The sequence below is a fragment of the Neolamprologus multifasciatus genome, chromosome 13 (genome assembly GCF_963576455.1).
Source record: "Neolamprologus multifasciatus chromosome 13, fNeoMul1.2, whole genome shotgun sequence".
In the NCBI taxonomy this organism is placed as follows: Eukaryota; Metazoa; Chordata; class Actinopteri; order Cichliformes; family Cichlidae; genus Neolamprologus; species Neolamprologus multifasciatus.
In genome coordinates, this window is record NC_140451.1 from 10,258,220 (window position 1) to 10,275,561 (window position 17,342).

General features: G+C 40.3%; 3 protein-coding genes and 1 non-coding gene across 4 annotated transcripts; 2 read left to right on the top strand and 2 right to left on the bottom strand.

The window, feature by feature from the left end:
• Positions 1-56: 56 nt before the first annotated feature.
• On the bottom strand, positions 57-4,485 carry cacul1 (CDK2 associated cullin domain 1). Its single transcript, XM_085182251.1, has 8 exons — positions 3,766-4,485; positions 3,490-3,616; positions 3,223-3,325; positions 3,046-3,141; positions 2,818-2,920; positions 2,580-2,669; positions 2,347-2,485; positions 57-2,266 (listed from the first exon to the last, which is right to left on the bottom strand). The coding sequence occupies exons 1-8, from the start codon at positions 4,085-4,087 to the stop codon at positions 2,227-2,229; spliced, it is 1,020 nt and encodes a 339-aa protein (XP_085038377.1). The 5' UTR covers positions 4,088-4,485; the 3' UTR covers positions 57-2,226.
• Positions 4,486-4,603: 118 nt separating this feature from the next.
• sirt1 (sirtuin 1) lies at positions 4,604-11,135 on the bottom strand. Its single transcript, XM_085182241.1, has 9 exons — positions 10,688-11,135; positions 10,135-10,257; positions 9,727-9,962; positions 9,471-9,623; positions 8,059-8,206; positions 7,886-7,965; positions 7,301-7,484; positions 6,654-7,178; positions 4,604-6,449 (listed from the first exon to the last, which is right to left on the bottom strand). The coding sequence occupies exons 1-9, from the start codon at positions 11,091-11,093 to the stop codon at positions 6,157-6,159; spliced, it is 2,148 nt and encodes a 715-aa protein (XP_085038367.1). The 5' UTR covers positions 11,094-11,135; the 3' UTR covers positions 4,604-6,156.
• A 116-nt stretch (positions 11,136-11,251) lies between these two features.
• dnajc12 (DnaJ (Hsp40) homolog, subfamily C, member 12) lies at positions 11,252-15,517 on the top strand. The gene is made up of 5 exons (XM_085182252.1): positions 11,252-11,849; positions 12,357-12,435; positions 12,704-12,843; positions 12,920-13,064; positions 13,836-15,517. The coding sequence occupies exons 1-5, from the start codon at positions 11,772-11,774 to the stop codon at positions 13,916-13,918; spliced, it is 525 nt and encodes a 174-aa protein (XP_085038378.1). The 5' UTR covers positions 11,252-11,771; the 3' UTR covers positions 13,919-15,517.
• A 610-nt stretch (positions 15,518-16,127) lies between these two features.
• Positions 16,128-16,426, top strand: LOC146505064 (signal recognition particle RNA). The gene has a single exon (XR_014877793.1).
• Positions 16,427-17,342: the final 916 nt, after the last annotated feature.

Here is a 17,342-nt window from a genome sequence, read left to right on the forward strand (position 1 = left end):
AATTTCCAAACAGAAATTGCATTAGATAAAGAAACGACAACAGCAAGCGTCTGTCATTAGTGTGACAAATACTAAGACTCTAGGATTTTATTGATTTTGAGATAAAAAACAGATTGCTGAAACAGTATTTGAGCCATTCACAGTGGGTTTAAAATTGAATTAATTTTGCATCATGTAAAATTAAAAGGTGAGACATGTAATCTAGTACAGCCAGTGTTCAGCATCCCTAATGATTTAGATTCCTCTTGACTTCATTAGCTGTATTACAACCCCCGTGATGACAGGACCCAGTTGTAAAAGCTAGAATAATGAAATCATGTCCTGTGATTAGTTCATTTGAAGTAACACGAGATTTAAACAAAAAGCAAGCCTGAGCATCTAATTACACTTAAAACAGTGTAGGAACTTGTATCAAACACATTTATTCGAGTGACTTGTTTAACAAAAAATGCACCTGTGACAAAAGCTAGTGTACACATACCAGTATGCAGAGGCAAAAACTATTTACAACATGAAGCGCATGTGCTCTGGCACACAACCACATTTGCATATCATTTGCTTTGTTAAAGTGGACCCATTATCCTGTTCCAGTGGTGACTGCTCAAACTAAATATCATCAGAGTTTCAAATCATGAGTGCAGTGAATACGGGTAACCACTGCGAGGCTGAGGTATCAAACTGCTTTAAACACTTAATTTGAGACAGATTTTTTTTCCGGCTCTCTATGATGTCACTCTAAGCAGATATCCTTAATATGGTCATTCAGCTACGCAGGCCTGTGACTGAAGCCCCTCCTACTTGCTGTTCAAACCTTTTGTTCATGCGGCGGCAGCCAATCAAAAGAAAGTGAGCCCAAAAACAACCTGCTTCAGACGGTGCATGAACTGAGTGGGCGCACTGAGGCTCAGTATAAGATAAACGGGGATTATTTTGGATGGGAAATCATGCAGAGCCACTCTAGTGGGGTCCAAGAATACAAACATGGAGGTGGCAATTTAGGGGGAAATTTAGGCAAGGTCAGGTTACATAAAATAAATAAAAATGTAAAAAATAAAATAAAATCAGGAAATCCTCAAATGGTATTATGTGGTCCTTTTAACTGTATGGCACTCAGTGTTACTTCCTGTATATGGCAACCTCCTCCACCTACGTGCAAGGCTTAAACAAACAAGTTGTCATTAAAGGCAGAATGACTTGAGGGTAAACTAAAGCTTTAACTTATTAGTAAAGAATAAAATTAAATGGCTCAGTGACTCAGACAGCATACAACATTGAGAACATAAACTGGAACCCAACACATTGTGTTTAAAGAAAAAACAAAAGAACAGTTATCCTCTTTGGCAAAACTGGAAAATACAACCTGGCTTACCCAAACAGTAAAGGCAACAGGAATAACCCCAAAAAGTTGATTCTGTTCATCTGGATGTAGCGTTTTCAGTGGGAGAAACATTTTCGTCAATCTGTGACTTCTTCAGTCTCAGCTGACCAACAACCACTGACCAACAACCACTGACCAAAAACCACTGACCAAAAACCACGGTCTTTGGTTGGGGAAACCTGCACTCAGCCGAGACTGAAGAAGTCACTTGGGATAAGTGACGAAAATGTTTCTCCCACTGAAAACGCTACATCCAGATGAACAGAATCAACTTTTTGGGAATTACTTACCTGGATGACTGAGCATGATAAGACATTTTAAGCAACAGGAAGAAGAGAGTCATAGCTAAGCTTAGTGACCTAGCTCCCACTTCTTTCCACACTCATTTGTGTTGACTGTAGCCACTGAGATACACAATATGTGGGTGACACAAGGGATTTATGATATTAACACACAAACAATATTATTAGCAGCAGCAATAGAGTCTTAATTAGCCCCGTATATCAAAGACAACAAGACACTTCCATGTTAAAGGTTAGGAATGGATCGTCAGCTTCATCATGATATTCAGTCAGACGGACACTGTGAAGGCACTCTTCAGATGAGCAGAAGATGAAGAAATCAGAAGGAAAGCACCAAAATGGAAGTCTGTGAGCCACTTTTTCCTTTTTTTAATCCTTCTGCTCAACAACCCATCATGCTGTCTTTGTTATTCACAGTGTTTCGTGACCTCGAGTTAAAAAGGGATGACGCACTGTTAGCGTTGTACCTAGTCCAGGGAGACAACTTGTGATAAAGACTTAAGAGGCACAGTATTAGTTCTGCAGCAAATCCAGTGACGCCGGCCATCACGAGTCCTCGCTGGCCCGTTTGCGAGACTGGTCACCTCTGGAAAACAAGCACGAGACCCAAGTTAAAGCAGATGTGACTCAGTCTTCATTTGATGCTAAAGACTCTGGAAAACTGACCGTGGGAATCCATTCATGGAGAGCTCCATCTGTAGTTTCTGGTCATGAGCAGCGTAGTCTTGCAGCAGAGACTCCACAGCAGGAGGGTTAATCTGGGGGATAAACCCAGAGAAGAGATCTGGGGCGAGCTGGGCCCACTCTGAGAAAGGAAACCAAAATCAAAAATTAATTAATTTTAAAAAAAATTTGTGAACAAGAGGATAGTGTGAGATAAATAATTTATCTAAAATCACCTGGTTGGAGGCTGTAGAGGCCCTTAACCACACTAGCCATTGTTGAGGGTTGCACTTCAAAGGGCATGGACCGAGCTTTAATGAGCAGAGCTGAAAAGAACGAGCACAATGGACAAGATGGTGTCAACTGACTTGACCAAAGGGAGGATTTTTATTTATTTAATATCCCCTTTTTGTGACTTTGCATCACATCATGATTAATCAGAGCAAAGCGCATGAGATGAAGCGGTACACTCACGCATCAGTGTGTTCACGTGTTTTTCTGCGACGTGATCAGCGAACAGCTTCATCAGATCCTCTCTGAGGTCTCGGTTCAGTTTGGACTCAATGTAGAACTTGTTCTGAAAAGAGAAGCATGTGCAAACATAGATTTAAGTAACAAACTAACACAAAACTACACTTGCCTGCATGGGATTTGCCAAATATTTGATTAAAAAGGGGGAAAAAGCTGATAAGTAGTACCTACCAAGTACATAAAGACAGGGACTATACACTGAAGAGAAGCTATATATTGTGTCAGTGCAATGTTGAAATTTTCAATGAAGTTCTCGAGTGGGCTAGCCTGCAAAACATTGCAAAAAGAGTTAGTTTTTTAGTTTCCGCATGTGCGGTACGATTACATCTTGCATTTGGGTTTGCTTACTTGTAGATGGGCGGAAACCTGCTGCAGGTGACCTGTTATTTTTGATATCAGATCATTGTAGAGCAGCTCAGAGTGCTGCTGACAAACACACTTGTAGACATAACTAGGAAAACAAAAGACAGGCATTTGAGGTTATATTAAAATTCTCAGTTAATCACATGGTAATATATATATGGCGCTTCTTATGGCAACAGAAATCATAATCTAGGGGGGGTGTCTAGTTCAGAGGGGTGTTTATTCAACATCCCTTTACTTGTGCTGTCTCACCTGTATATCTGTGCATAAGAAACAGAGATGTGGTCTGTGGGATTCTGAATCAGCAGACGGTCAACTGCCTTTTCCAGGTTTGGCCAGTGGTTTTTCCGGTAGTCCTCCACTGCCATTGCATTCAGAACTGTGTGAAGAGAGGGGAGCTGAATTGAGCCTTCAGATCAGACCGAACAGAAGCCAAAAGCATCACTCTTCACATACATTACTAACATAAGCGGAGGCCGAGCTGCGGTGAGACCGTGAGCTCTCGGGCCCTGCTTCGAGTGAACTTACGGAACTTGGAAGTGGAGTCGAGGGCGAATTTTCCCTCGGAAGCAGCTCCCGGAGCGGTGCAGTCAGTCTCGCTGACTTCGCTGCTCTCGCTGCCTGTATCCGAGTCCATGAACTTTGACCCGCCGGTTGCACCGGACCACAGTTTCCCTTGTCGAGTACCCGCTTCTCCAACCGGCACCGTCGCACAGACGGGCTGCGGGACCGTCGATATCTCCGACAGCTGGCTGCTAAGATACGTGCGGACTTTATTACTGCCGCTCGCGCGGTAGTTGTGGTTATGGTCGTCTTTTACGTCCAAACTGTCATCTTCCATAGCCTCCATTTTCACTGGTCCGGTGAACCGAAGCACTGCGTCGCTAGATGAACATTTCAGACAACAATTAAAGATGAAGACAAAAACTGTCAGGCGTCTCCGGCGGAGTCCATCACCGTTTTCCTTTTAAGTTTTACGACACGCCGTATTACAGGGCAGCTGAAAGGATGTTGGGAAATGTAGTTCCGAGGTTTTAGGGCTATAGAATGTTCCTTAGCTTTCTGTACGTGAATCTGCGGCTAGCTAAACAATGTGATAACCACCTAATTGTTAATGATAAGCCGAGTGACAACTAAAATGTTAAATAAAACACATTTAAAACTAGATACCACAATACGCATGCGCAAGCCCCCGACGCGGCCCACCAAATTTGATGTTGAAATTGGACCCCACCGTCTCACCAAACTTCAAGAGCTCACGTGACTCAGGAACTAGCCGGATGAAACACCAGGTGTCGCTGTGTTAATGTCTGATATTGACACCAATCAGATGCGTTTGCAATAATAGAAATGAGAGGTCAGAAAATTTTTCTTTCCTATATTTTTTTACTGAGAACTCCATGAGAAATAACAACTAGAATGATGTAAAAATGTATCTTCTTAAAACGTAAACAAAACATTACCTTGTCAATGGCATGTGAATTACGTTGGTGTAGACATGTATCCAACACAGTGGCTCAATTATGTCTATATACCAACACTTTGCAGGCAGAAGACTCCTTAATTCTCAATGAAAAGTGACACAGGCAACAAAACCAGGTTTATAAGGAGGACAAAAAGTGCCATTTTCAATGTGAATATATTCCTAAGGCTTATTATTACAACTCAGTATACCTTTGTACAGATAAAAACCATCATCTACCCTTTGATGAGTATGTCTCACATCAGAGTATAAAAATAAGAGGCTTGACCATAAAAAGTAGCTGCCACATGTCAGAAGGAACACCTTGTCGATAGTTATATATTTTTTTCCAAATTTTAAATGACAGATTAAACATACAAAGCTTATGACAACGAAGGAGAGTGTTGATAAAGTGTTCTTTGGTCTAAAATTAAAGAGTACTGTCACTTTTCCACCAATGACCCTTATGAAAAGGCAGAACTGAACTTTCTATATTGCAGTTAGTGCGTTCAAGTAAACCATCAGAAGATTTATGTATGTGTCTGAAACTCATAGTACCCACCATTTATCAGCTGCTGGCTTACAAACTGATGATTCTAATGGTAGCATGAACCAGCTCTAAAAAGTATTAGACCGCAGGTGATGTCGTTGTATGGACCGAAAATAACATTTGGAACATTTGCCTGTAGTCACTGCAATGTAGAAATTAAAGCTTAATCTAAATTAAAGTAATAATTAAATTTCTGAAAATGTGAATGCAAAATCAGAAAAGAACATGGAAAGTAAACATAAGAAAAAAAACAAAACACAGTACTCTATTTAGTAAGTAGTATACAGTATGTAGTTTCAGACACATGTGCATGTGACCAAACAGGGCAGAGAAAGAAAGAAGAGGGGAAAAAAAAAAAAACCTGCTGCATATTCACACAAAGTTGCCACACAACTTCAACTTTATGAAAAACGAGAGCAGGGTTTCCACCAGAATACTGACAGCCCAGAGGCCCGCTGAACACTAAACATGTTTGAATGTATTTACATTTACTTTCAATCTATGAAAGAGCAGCTACAGCCGTTCAGTTTGTTAGCCCACAAATACACACACTCAGTTACAACAGGGAATCCTGAAAGTAAAAAATGAACAGGTGAACTTTGATAAACTAATACTCTTTTTTTGATTTGTGTAGCTAACAGCCAAGACTTTTTCGGCTAATTTAATGCTCTTCCACTCATACAGCCTATTATTTACTACCTACTTATGGTTTGAAAAGCGAGAAAGACACTGGATTATTTGCTACCAAACAGAATAAATCTCCTTTGTTCACTGGGTCTAACAACATTTCTGGAGGAAACCCTGAATATTAAGGATGAAGAGTCAAAAATATATGAAACTTATATGTATATATTTATATATATCTATAAAAAGACAATTAGTGCTTTGTTGACTGGGTAATTTACATTTAAAGGTGTGTGGTACTCTCAGTCTTTTCAGAATTATTGTCTGTCTGCACACTTGACGTGGCCTCAGTGGCTACAGTGTGCTGTACTATGTCTTTGAGGCATGTTTCTCCATCCACTGCTGGTACTACGTCGGCATCCTCCGGCTCGCTGTCGTCTTCCTCCCCTTCAGCACAGCATTCAGAGTCCTCGCTGTCACTCCCGCAGGAGCTCGACGTCTCATCTTCAGAGTCAGAATAAACCTCTGCCCCGTGGAAGATATAGTGATTTGGTGGTTGAAACAGGTATTGGCCTGCTGTGGAAAACAAAAGAGGATCAGTGAGCTTTGCACACCTATCTGGGATCTGTTCATTGTTTATGACAGTTGTATGGAAGGAGAAAAAACTGCTGAGCAAAGGGACACACAACATGTCTTTGCACGATTTTGTCACACATCCAAAATCAATTTATTTGTTACATTAAAGCAGCTTTGCTTGCTTTACCATGGTCTAAAGCTTACCCTCAAGGCGTTTGCTGATTGGAGTTCTGTTAACTCGACTCATCCAGCAACGTCTACGAAATTCAAGGTTGGAGGTTTGACTCTTTCGTTCGGCTGCCTCCTCTTTTGGCGCACCTTCTGCTGCTTTCTCTGGAGATTCAGTGCTCTCCGTTGGACACTGAGCATTTGGACAAGGCTCTAGAGGTGTAACATTATTATCAGCAGTCTCTGTGACATTCAGACTTTCTGTCTCCTCCGAAGGCATATTTACTGAGTCTGTAGTGTGCCGCTTCTGCTCCTCCTGAGTCGTATCACTCGAAGCAGACAAGGCCTCACTTGGTGACTGTTCTGGTAACCGAGGGGGTTTCTCTGTGATCTCAGTTAATCTTACAGTGTTGTAGCAGAGCTGCTCAAAGTCTCCACCCAATCGATGACAGAGCTCGTTGATAATGACGTCACAGTCCCCGAGTAGCTCCACGTCAAAGTTGAGATGAGGCAGCTGCTCCCGATTGATCAGGACCTGAGGCACTTCATGAGGAATGGAGTCTGGATAGAGAGGAGAAACAAATATTCGGTGTTTGAATGACATGCAAAGCATACAGAAACATATCGGTTAGTATGTTTAATGTTACAGACTCTAAAAGTGAATCAATTTTGACAAAACATACTTGGGATGAGGGCAACCGGTCGGACTTTAAGCGAAGAGCCAATGACGATCAAGAGATCCACCTCATCTTTATCCTGTTTCATGGCTCTGTGAAACATTTCTGGAAGGTTCTCTCCAAAGAAGACAATGTCTGGTTTCATGATTGCCAGGGGGATATCTGGACACCGTGGACAATGAGGGACAACCTGATGGATGAATTTAATGTATTATTTATTTACTACAGCGCCACTAAACACCATCCAAATTTTATGGGGTGGGCAATCACTCACAGCAATAACAAGGCAATCTTTCTGGAATATTTTAAACAGTCAGCTATGTTATGGGTTGTTTGGCAGGTAAAACTAAAAAGGGTATTATCAGCTTTTGATGTCCATGTCGTTTCCCTTGTTTACAAGTAATTACGTAGATATTTGAGACCCGTAACAGCAAATATATACAGATAAATCCTTATGCTTATTAAAGAGGTTTTTCACACGATGTTTCTATATGCAATCTGTATCTGCATTATTGGCCTTGGTGATGGTGCAACGTCCAACAGTGTCGGCAAAAAAGTGGTATCCTGGATTAGATTGCAGTGAACACATACCTGGTTAAAGATGTCTTCCCTTATAGCCTCACAGTCCACTTTGTGCTTACAGAAGAGACAGGATGCAGTTGCAAATGACCCTAAAATATAATTGACATTGAATTACTGGGGAAGAACTATAAAAAAACAAATAACGAAATAAGCAAGAGGAATCAATCACATGCACCACTCACCGTGACACTGGATAATCCGCTGAACCCCAGCCACTTGTTCCAGTGTATCAATGTTTTGCGTATAATTGCGCAGCAGCTTTCTTTGCTTATCTAGCATAGATATAAATCTATGACAGGGAGAAGGTTCAAACTGCCCAGGGTAGATCTCCTGTAATATAAAATTGTGCATTCAGTACTTGTGAAGAAAATGCAAACATTGCTATAGTCATATGCCCCCACCATGGCTTTTCTGGACCATATTTAAACACTTAATAACTGTTTATATTTCATGCTTCATAGCATGGCTTGAATATATTTGATAATAATAAATGAGTGATCAATCTTTAAAACCTTTTTAACCTTTTTCAGAGTGCAGTATTAACTGACTTAGAACACAATATATATACACAAAATGCTTATTGCAAACTAGTCTGTGCATTCAAAGCAGTGCTAGGAAACCTCGCATGTGTGGGACTTCCACATCAGTTTCCAACACTCACTGAAATGGCAGCTCAGGTCCTTTTGTAATGTTATGACCCAACCCATCTTATGAGATCTGTTTTAATCTCTATTAGCTAATATATACAGTACTTTATTCGGTGTACTTAATTGCAATTTTATCCATGTAGCACATTTATTAATATGTAAACACCATGTGCTTAAGAGAGAAGATAAAAACATTACATGCTGTGTAAGTTTACAAGACACACGCACACAGCTATTGAACTTTTTTCAACCAGGAAAATTATTGCTGTGAGGCAACAGTGCTACCCACTGTACCACAATATGCTACTGTATATGGACCACCTTCCCACCCTATTACAGATATTGTGTCTATGATAAGGGACCCTCTGACTTCTGTATAGCCTCTGTTATTTTTTGGATCTTATATGATCACTCCTGTGTTCTTTTACTATTTCACTGTTTGGAGAATTCCCCACGATCCTTTCAATTTCCCGTCCCTGCAGGGGCCTGATCAAATCTGGTGGGAACACAAACAGTTCTTGTGATAAAATTTTAAGTTACTTTAGGAAAATTAAACAATTTCAAGCTAAAAGACATATATGTTTTTTTTTCTTAACTATTGCCAAATGTCAAAATGGGTCAAATTTAACTGAACATTATGTTATGTTTTAAGTTAACTTAAAAAACAGGTTCTGATACTCCATTTAAAAGTCGGTGTAAACATGGGGGTGTGGGGCACCGTAGTAAACAACATTACAAAATTTAACAGGAACTCAGAAGCGGCTTACATTTAAGTAGTTTCCCTTTTTAAATGACCAACACCCTTTCACAGAATGAAAGTGCACAATCCACTAGTCATGTAGACCTTGCAATGGTCTACATGAAGAGATTTATGGTTTGGATTAAGATTATTAATTCGTTGTTAGAGAGCATTCAAATTGTTATTCTATTGTTCATGTAACACCAACCTTAGCAAACTTAAAAAACGGTCTAGGGTCCCGTCTGAAGTACTCAATGTCAAACATAGCTTGAGGATCTGGAAGATCTGGAAAATCTACAGCAAGCCGTGCATAAATTCCATCTCTGGAGCGGAAGTCTGGTATTCCACATGAAACTGAAACCTACAACAAAATAAAATAAAAATAATAAGGAAATGCAATGAACACTAGTACTGAAAATCAAATTTACACAGTAGAGCTACACGATAAAGTAAAAAATGCATACCCCAGCACCAGTCAGCACTAGTATCCTTTTGCTTTCATGTAGTAGCCTGACTACATCTTCTAAGGTATTAATATCTTTCCGCTTCTTTCTTTTTGGAGGCTCTGAGATGTTGATGATGATCTGCCACAATGTCATGTCATCTAAATCTGGTGGGAGTACAGTCTCGGGTAGCAAATCCCTCAGGATGGCCCTTGGATCTGTCTCTCTAATGTGCTGCTGGATGAAACTGTAGGAACCTGCGAGCAAGAACATAACATCTCAGTATGGCTGGATTTCCAAAACACACATACTTGTACAATGCAAACAATTATTATGTGGTTTAAATATATACATACACACTAAATACATATTATAAGTGGCGTAATCTAAGATATTGCAGTTTATTAATGATCTGATTATCTTATTTACCTATTTGCGGTTGAGGAGTCCAGTCGCTGGAGCTTGCATGTGAGGACCTGTCATCGTCTTCAGTGATGTGCTCCGGAGTGACAGCCAAACCGTTAGAGGGAAGGTCATCGTGCCCAAGAAAATCTAAGCACAGACATGGAGAAAATTAACTAAATAAGACTAGATATAAGTCGCGACTCTCTTTAATAACTGCTACGACCCGTTGCAAAGGTAAATCGGTGAAAGCAGTCTCTCAAAGTCAACTTTCAACCGGCTAACAAACGCTAAGTTGCTCTCAAAGTTTTGCGTGGTTGTGAAAAAGTTAAATGGACAAATTTGTGCTGGCAGGATCACTGATAGAGTTCTACTTCCGTTTAGAGAAATAGAACTTAGTGGAAAAGTTCCCGTTTTCAGGAGTACACAGTTCTCGACACCCACACAGCATTACTGTATTTAACATTAGCAAAGTTAACTGTTTCACATGGAGCCAGTTAGCTCACCGGTTAAGTTGGCAAAGATAATTTTTCTCACAGTAAGTCACTTAAATACTCAAAGTTTTTCTCTCTTTGTATACCTGGACTGTCCTCGGTTGCGCCAAAGACAGTGGTGTCGTCCAATTTCCCAACTGGCTTGTGAGGGTCGGAGAGTAATACTTCCAGTCCATTGTTGTCTCCGCCTAACGCTGCCGGGGCCTGTTCTACCGCCATCACCGGCTTCGCTTCCTTCTCCGCGGGCTGCGCACAATTCAACGCCGCCTCCCAGCTCTCAGTTGCCGCGGAGACGCACGAGAACTGGTCCGCTTCGACGGCTTTTAGTCCATAGTTAGTCCCTGGACTGATTTTCGAAATCTTAACGGGAGGTTCCCCCGTATCGGAGGCGCCCGAAACGGCCGTTTTGAGACTGTTCTCTCCGTCCGCCATCTTCAGCCCGCAGAGCCGCTGAGCAGGAGCCTTCCTCTCGGACAGCTGGCTCATTTGCATAGCACACGTGACTCGTTCTCCACCAGTAGTCCCGAGCGAAACGCCCCCCTCTACGTCGCTGACATTATACCATAACAAATATTGTTGCCTTCAAGTGCTGTCGGATGATTTCTAATCATAGGTTAGCCCTCACGAATCTTTCAAGCCTTTCGGTGATGTGTTTCGCGTAAATATTAACGATTGTATATTGACGTGCAGCCGTTGAAAGCTTAATTAATGCCCCAGTTACAAATCTATCATTTTCTTTTTTCGTTGCCACACAAGCCTTAAGTATGTGAAAGAAATTTAGTTTTACTACATCAAAATATAACGTTTTTAATTTCCTAAAGCTACCATTGCCTTTGTTTCTTAGCCAGATGAATAAATGAATTTTCTAGTAAGCAGGACCATTATCAAGACCCTTGAATGCATCGTACGTCATACGGTAAAAAGGGGCAGCTGGGCTCTCCCAACAACTCAGGAGAGATCTCCCTTGACAATTTTAACAGTTTAATAATCCCTGAAATCTAACGTTAGCGGACAAAACCATACTAAGACAAACTTTGCTAACAGTTAGTAGTTAGCTAGTTGGTTATAGTAAGTGAGTGAGAGGGGTTGGCAACCCTTTAACTGATCAGCTGTGATCACGTTCAGCAGCATTTGTGGTCCGTTAAAAGAAGCCTTCTCCGACAGATTTTTATGGAGGCTGTTTTGAGCTGTAAACCTGAGGATTTGGAGGATTACTACGGGTTACTGGGATGTGATGAACTGTCATCGGTAAGTTCTCGTCAGTGGGTTTAAGGCTCAGACTATTTCCTGGGTTGCTGAACGGATATAGTCTCGATCTATAAGTCAGTAATTATTTAGGTCAATAGCCTGTACGCTGCTGAGTCAAAAAATGTGAAAATAAAAATGTATGCGTGCCTCAGATTAGGCTGAACCAACAGAGACCTGTTGATGCGAAACTAGTCGTGCGTCATCCACTGTCTGCCAGCCAGCATTTAAATTCATTTGTGTATATCTAGATTAGATATGCAATCAGTGTGATTTTTTTTTAAATGTATCTTACTAAAACAAATCTTTGATTATCAACATCAGCACACATATCCACCGTGGTCTTGTGATCGCCAATTTTCACTCAATATATTACTCAACAATCAGCAACACTCATAGACTGGCAGAGCTGAGGGTCTCAAATAGTCAATAACACGGTCAAGATAACATCGATCTGATTGATTAGATCACATCAGACTATGAGGTTTGTTTTGTTTTGTTCTCCTGCAGACTGAACAGATTCTCAATGAATACAAGATTCGAGCCTTGGCATGTCATCCAGACAAACACCTCGACAGCCCAAGAGCAGGTAATGCACACACACCACTAACTGTGTGTGAGTCATATTTCATATAACCTTTTTTTCATAATCCAAAGCAATAAAGTATTACAAAGTGTGCTATTACCCCTTCATTACCTCTTCATTCACACTTTTCTTACATAGTTAATGTCTGTTTCTGATGTCTTAACTTCAAAGCAAATAATGCTAATAGAGCGGATTCTTACAGCTGTATACAGTAAATTGTTTTATTAAATTTTTAATTTTATATTAAAACCATTTTTTTCTGTTGTGAAAGTGGCAGATTTCCAGAAGCTGCAGGAAGCCAAAGAGGTTTTATGCGATGAAACCAAAAGGAAAAACTATGATCTTTGGAAAAGAAGCGGAGTTACGATCCCATTCCATGACTGGCAGGCCTTGAACGACTCAGTGAAAACTGTAATGTCTTCTCTTTAGATTCTTAAAAACACTGTGCAATCATTGACACTTAAAAAGCCTCCTAATTTGTTTACAGTCAATGCACTGGGCTGTGAGAAATAAGAAGGAACCAATGTTGGAGGCCTCCAAACCAGAAGACCCCATCACGTCACAAGCAGAGAGCTTTCACTGTGAACAGCAGGAAACGGGGAAATCTTTGTGTGAAAGTACGACATACTCGGGTAACTGAAATTTATTCCAATTATTTAAAGCAAGGTGTTGCTGGAGAGCAATACATAACAACACACAAAATAGTAGTAAGGAAGTGGTCAGTGCCATAGGATCCTTATTTTTGAAAGTCAGACGTGAGAAAAGTTTAATTGATACCAGTATGATAGACATGATTTGGTGTATTTTCGATCTACTTTCACTGCAGAGAGGCAATGGATATTCAGAGCAGCTGCTCAAGAGCTTCTCTGCTCTTATATTAAGCTCATGGAATATAAAAGTAGGAGCTCTTTAGTGCTCATATTAAAGAGGGGCTGCACGCCCACCCAGTGTTTTGTGAGGTTTTGCATTTTGCACTTCAAAGCTACCACTTTCCTCTTAGCTAGTTTTTAGCTCCAGTGTTCAGGGCTGACACTTTTCCTGTAGCCCTGAGGACTGATTCAGTTTTCCTGAGATTCTACAGAAGCTCGCTGTGGATTCCTTTTTCCTTTATAATACTGCCACAAAATGTTTCAAATATTTGCCGCTAAAGAGCACTGTAAGGACTTTGTTCTGAAACTAATTTTTAGGGTTAGAAGTCAGTCATAACCTCTGAGATAAACACTTGCAAGTCAGTATTACTATAGCTGAAACACAGCTATGATTATAGACTTTCCTCCACGAGCATCAGTACATGATCTGAACTGTTCCTCGTGTGAATTTCTTCTAGAGTAAACAGCAGCTGTTTAAAAAGTACTGAACTGCATAAAGGGAAGTGTGTTGACTTTTTCTTATCATTGCTGCAGGTGATTTCTGCCATCGACGCTTCCGCTGGGCTGGTGACTCTCCATCTAATCTGCTGCGGAAATTCCGAAATTATGAAATCTGAATATATTAAAACTTTCATGTTGTCTAAGTGTTGCTAGACTTGGGACCATTTTATTGTAATTCCAGCTTTTATAGAGTATGTTTAGTTGTTGTGCAGCTGTGACATCAGTAACTGTTCACTGTGTTTACTCTTGCCTACTAATTGGTGGGACTGTTGCAAAGCTAACTGTCAGGTATATGTTACGTTTGGCTAAATTCTTTATTATTAATATTATTTTTCTTCTGTGGTGTGTACCTTCCCTACAGTTTGTTGTAGAGACACCATTCTGGCACCAAATTGCTTCCTCATTTTCTTCTGTGTCTTCACTAATAGCTCCTCATTCAGGTGAATGGGAGGGCTATAGAGGACCAATTAACCACCAGAAAAAGAGAGCCAGAAAAATGTTACTTCAGCCATCATTTTACCACCGAATCATATAAAAATTTGTCTTTTTTCTAACAATGTCTTCCTCAATGTCTACCAGATGTATACTTTTTGATCTGGCGGCATTTGAGTGAGACGATTTCCATCTCACCGCCCAATAGACTTATATGAAGCCTACAGGCAGTCTATTGGGCAGTGAGATGGAATACATATATATGTATCTCTCTCAGTAACATACAGTGGAGGCATGATTGTGCGTGATATTATTGTTTGCTGTAAAGTATGTGTGTTTGTATTAGTATTATTCTTTGACTTCTTCAGCTTTGTTTGAGGCCAAACTAATTCTTTGAATTGAAACCTTAAGTTTTCCACAATTGTGCTTTAGTACAGCATATTCACCCTTTATCAGAAGGAAGTCACAACATGTGGTCTATAGCTAAATATAATATGTTATTTTGTAAAGATATGAAATCACTTATTGTTTAGTTTGTTTTAACTGCACGGTCAGAAGAAATATATTTTAAATGTTCAGTAGCAAACCATATGAAGTGAACACAGGGTTTCAAATCTTTAAAGCTAATATAGCTAATATAAATATAGTTAAATATCGCAACTAAAATAAACAATAATAATAACAAAAAATTAAGATTACCTATAAAAGTAGCTAATAAAAATAGCAGGCTATAGAATTTTTTTGTTCCTATAATGAAAAACACAAATGCTGAGTTTCTGTAACACAGATTTAGCTTTGAGCACAAACCTTTTAAGGGAACTTGCTGACAGTCTCTTCCACAATCCGCCCATGCTTTCATGTTGTTTACACCAAATTCTAACCCTGCAATTCAAACGTCTTAGCAGAAATCGACTCATTAGACCAAGCAACATTTTTCCAAACCCTTGTTGTCCAAATCTGGCAGATTTTGCAGTGTCTTAGTTTCTTGTTCTTGGCTGACAGGAGTGGGACCCGGTGTGGTCTTCTGCTGCTGTAGCCCATCTGGTTCAAGATTTGACATAATGTGCATTCATGGATGTTCTTTTGCAAATCTTGGTTGTGATGAGTTATTATTTGAGTTAGTGTTGCTTTCCTATCAGCTCCAGTCAGCAAGTAAATTTCTATATGCCTAAATACTGAGATTCTGCCATGTGATTAGGTGATGATATTTTCATTACTGAGTGACTGGTGAGTGTATTTATGAGACATTTCATCATAAATAAAATGATGGCATGACAACCCAATGCTTGTAATGCAAGTGACCTTCTTTTATTTGTATCACTGACTATTATTCATAGCAGACTGTAAGCAAAGAAGTGGAAATATATTAAAATCTAAACAATTTAAAAAAAAGGTTTCCGAATGCTGTCATATTTACTGGTGGTTATCTACTGGTGAGTCAATCCAAGTTATCAAGATGTGTTAAATAATCAGTCCAGTTTCCAGTTCATAGGCTAGGCTTGAGCTTTTTCCACATTATGTGGAAAAAGTTATGTCAATACCAAGTAATAAACTATGATTTACTGGCCTATTACAGAGTACATAGATAATGTACATAGATACATGGAATAAACAATGGGGTTTTATTAGTGCTGGAAATTTAGAAAGAAAAAAGGAAATAATATGTCCTGGAGCCTTTCACATTCAATGAATCCTTCTAATTGGCTATCCAAGGAACTTTTTGTTTTTTCAGGGAACGACTTACTAATGTTCCTAAAGAGGAATTAAAAGAACCAAAGGAAACGGTGTGCAGAGCTTAATAACAGTACCCGGTTTTCACCGCTTGATGTCGCTGTGTTATTTGTGACGTCACTTTTGTCAAAGATAAAAGCCCGAGGAGCACTTCTGCTCCTCGCCGGGTGCGGTGGCGCGCGCCTGTAATCCAAGCTACCGGGAGGCTGAGGCTGGCGGATCGTTTGAGCTCAGGAGCTCTGAGCTGCAGCGGACTATGCCGATCGGGTGTCCGCACTAAGTTCGGCATCGATATGGTGCTCCTGGGGGAGCTCGGGACCACCAGGTCGCCTAAGGAGGGGTGCACCGGCCCAGGTCGGAAACGGAGCAGGTCAAAGCCCCCGTGCCGCTCAGTAGTGGGATCGCGCCTGTGAATAGACGCTGTAGTGCAGCCTGAGTAATACAGCGGGACCCAGTCTTTTTACACTCTTTCTCCTCTCCACAGAAATATACACACAGCACACACTCACACATCACGTTTTTACAGCTTATAAAAGCGTCAAACACGGTCTCTCTGTCCTCTCGTTCCATTGAAAACCACCGCTGTTTGTTGGTCCCGCAGCGCCTCCAACTGGAGGGGAGTAGCAATGACCATCACTGCAAATTCAAAGAGACGGTGAACTTTTTTTTCTTTCAATGATTGATTGTGATGAACAAGCAGGACTGGACTGAGACAAAAAATCAGCCCGGGCATTTTGACTAGAGAACAGCCCACCAGGTATTATAGGAAAAGCCATAAAGCCTTTGAATGAAAACTAATGCTGTTGTTATTAGGGCATATATTAGACTTAATATTTACTATATACAATAATGATTTTTATTTTACATATTTTACATCAGATGACCACTTTGGTTGTAAGATTCGGTTGTATTTATTAAAACCTAGACATTTTAAATGAGAAACTGTGTGTTGACTGTGTGTTGACCAGCACCTTTACGGCTGTGGCGCCAGCAAACGTCAGTTGATACTAGAAAGTAATATTAAATAAATTACAACAACAGCTTATCAAGCTTAAACGTGCTGCTGTTGTTTAGCGCGACAATAAACAGACGAGACGGGACTAAGGACACCAAATCCGATCAGCTGATCATTGATCAGTTTCATGATTGAAGTAGCAGCAGGAGATGGAGGGGGAGAGAATGAGAGGAGAAAAGGAAGCTATGCAGCGTAAAGACACAGAATAACTCCAGCTTTGTGTCTTTTTGTTTGTTTTAAAATTTTTGCTGAAGTTCGGGACAAATCGCGTTCCTTTACACCTAAATACGGAACTTTAACCGCTGTAATTGGTCCAGCCCAGAGTCGATCATGACCAACTGGCCAATCCACCACCTTTCATT

Coding starts and splice junctions, on each gene's coding strand:
- dnajc12 (XM_085182252.1), top strand. CDS start 11,772: ATGGAGGCTGTTTTGAGCTGTAAACCTGAGGATTTGGAGGATTACTAC. Junction 11,850..12,356: donor GATGTGATGAACTGTCATCG/GTAAGTTCTCGT, acceptor GTTCTCCTGCAG/ACTGAACAGATTCTCAATGA. Junction 12,436..12,703: donor CCTCGACAGCCCAAGAGCAG/GTAATGCACACA, acceptor CTGTTGTGAAAG/TGGCAGATTTCCAGAAGCTG.
- cacul1 (XM_085182251.1), bottom strand. CDS start 4,087: ATGGAGGCTATGGAAGATGACAGTTTGGACGTAAAAGACGACCATAAC. Junction 3,142..3,222: donor AGGTTTCCGCCCATCTACAA/GTAAGCAAACCC, acceptor AATGTTTTGCAG/GCTAGCCCACTCGAGAACTT. Junction 2,267..2,346: donor TCCATGAATGGATTCCCACG/GTCAGTTTTCCA, acceptor CTTGTTTTCCAG/AGGTGACCAGTCTCGCAAAC.
- sirt1 (XM_085182241.1), bottom strand. CDS start 11,093: ATGCAAATGAGCCAGCTGTCCGAGAGGAAGGCTCCTGCTCAGCGGCTC. Junction 7,485..7,885: donor GGGAAGACATCTTTAACCAG/GTATGTGTTCAC, acceptor TTCATCCATCAG/GTTGTCCCTCATTGTCCACG. Junction 7,179..7,300: donor ACCGGTTGCCCTCATCCCAA/GTATGTTTTGTC, acceptor CTCTCTATCCAG/ACTCCATTCCTCATGAAGTG.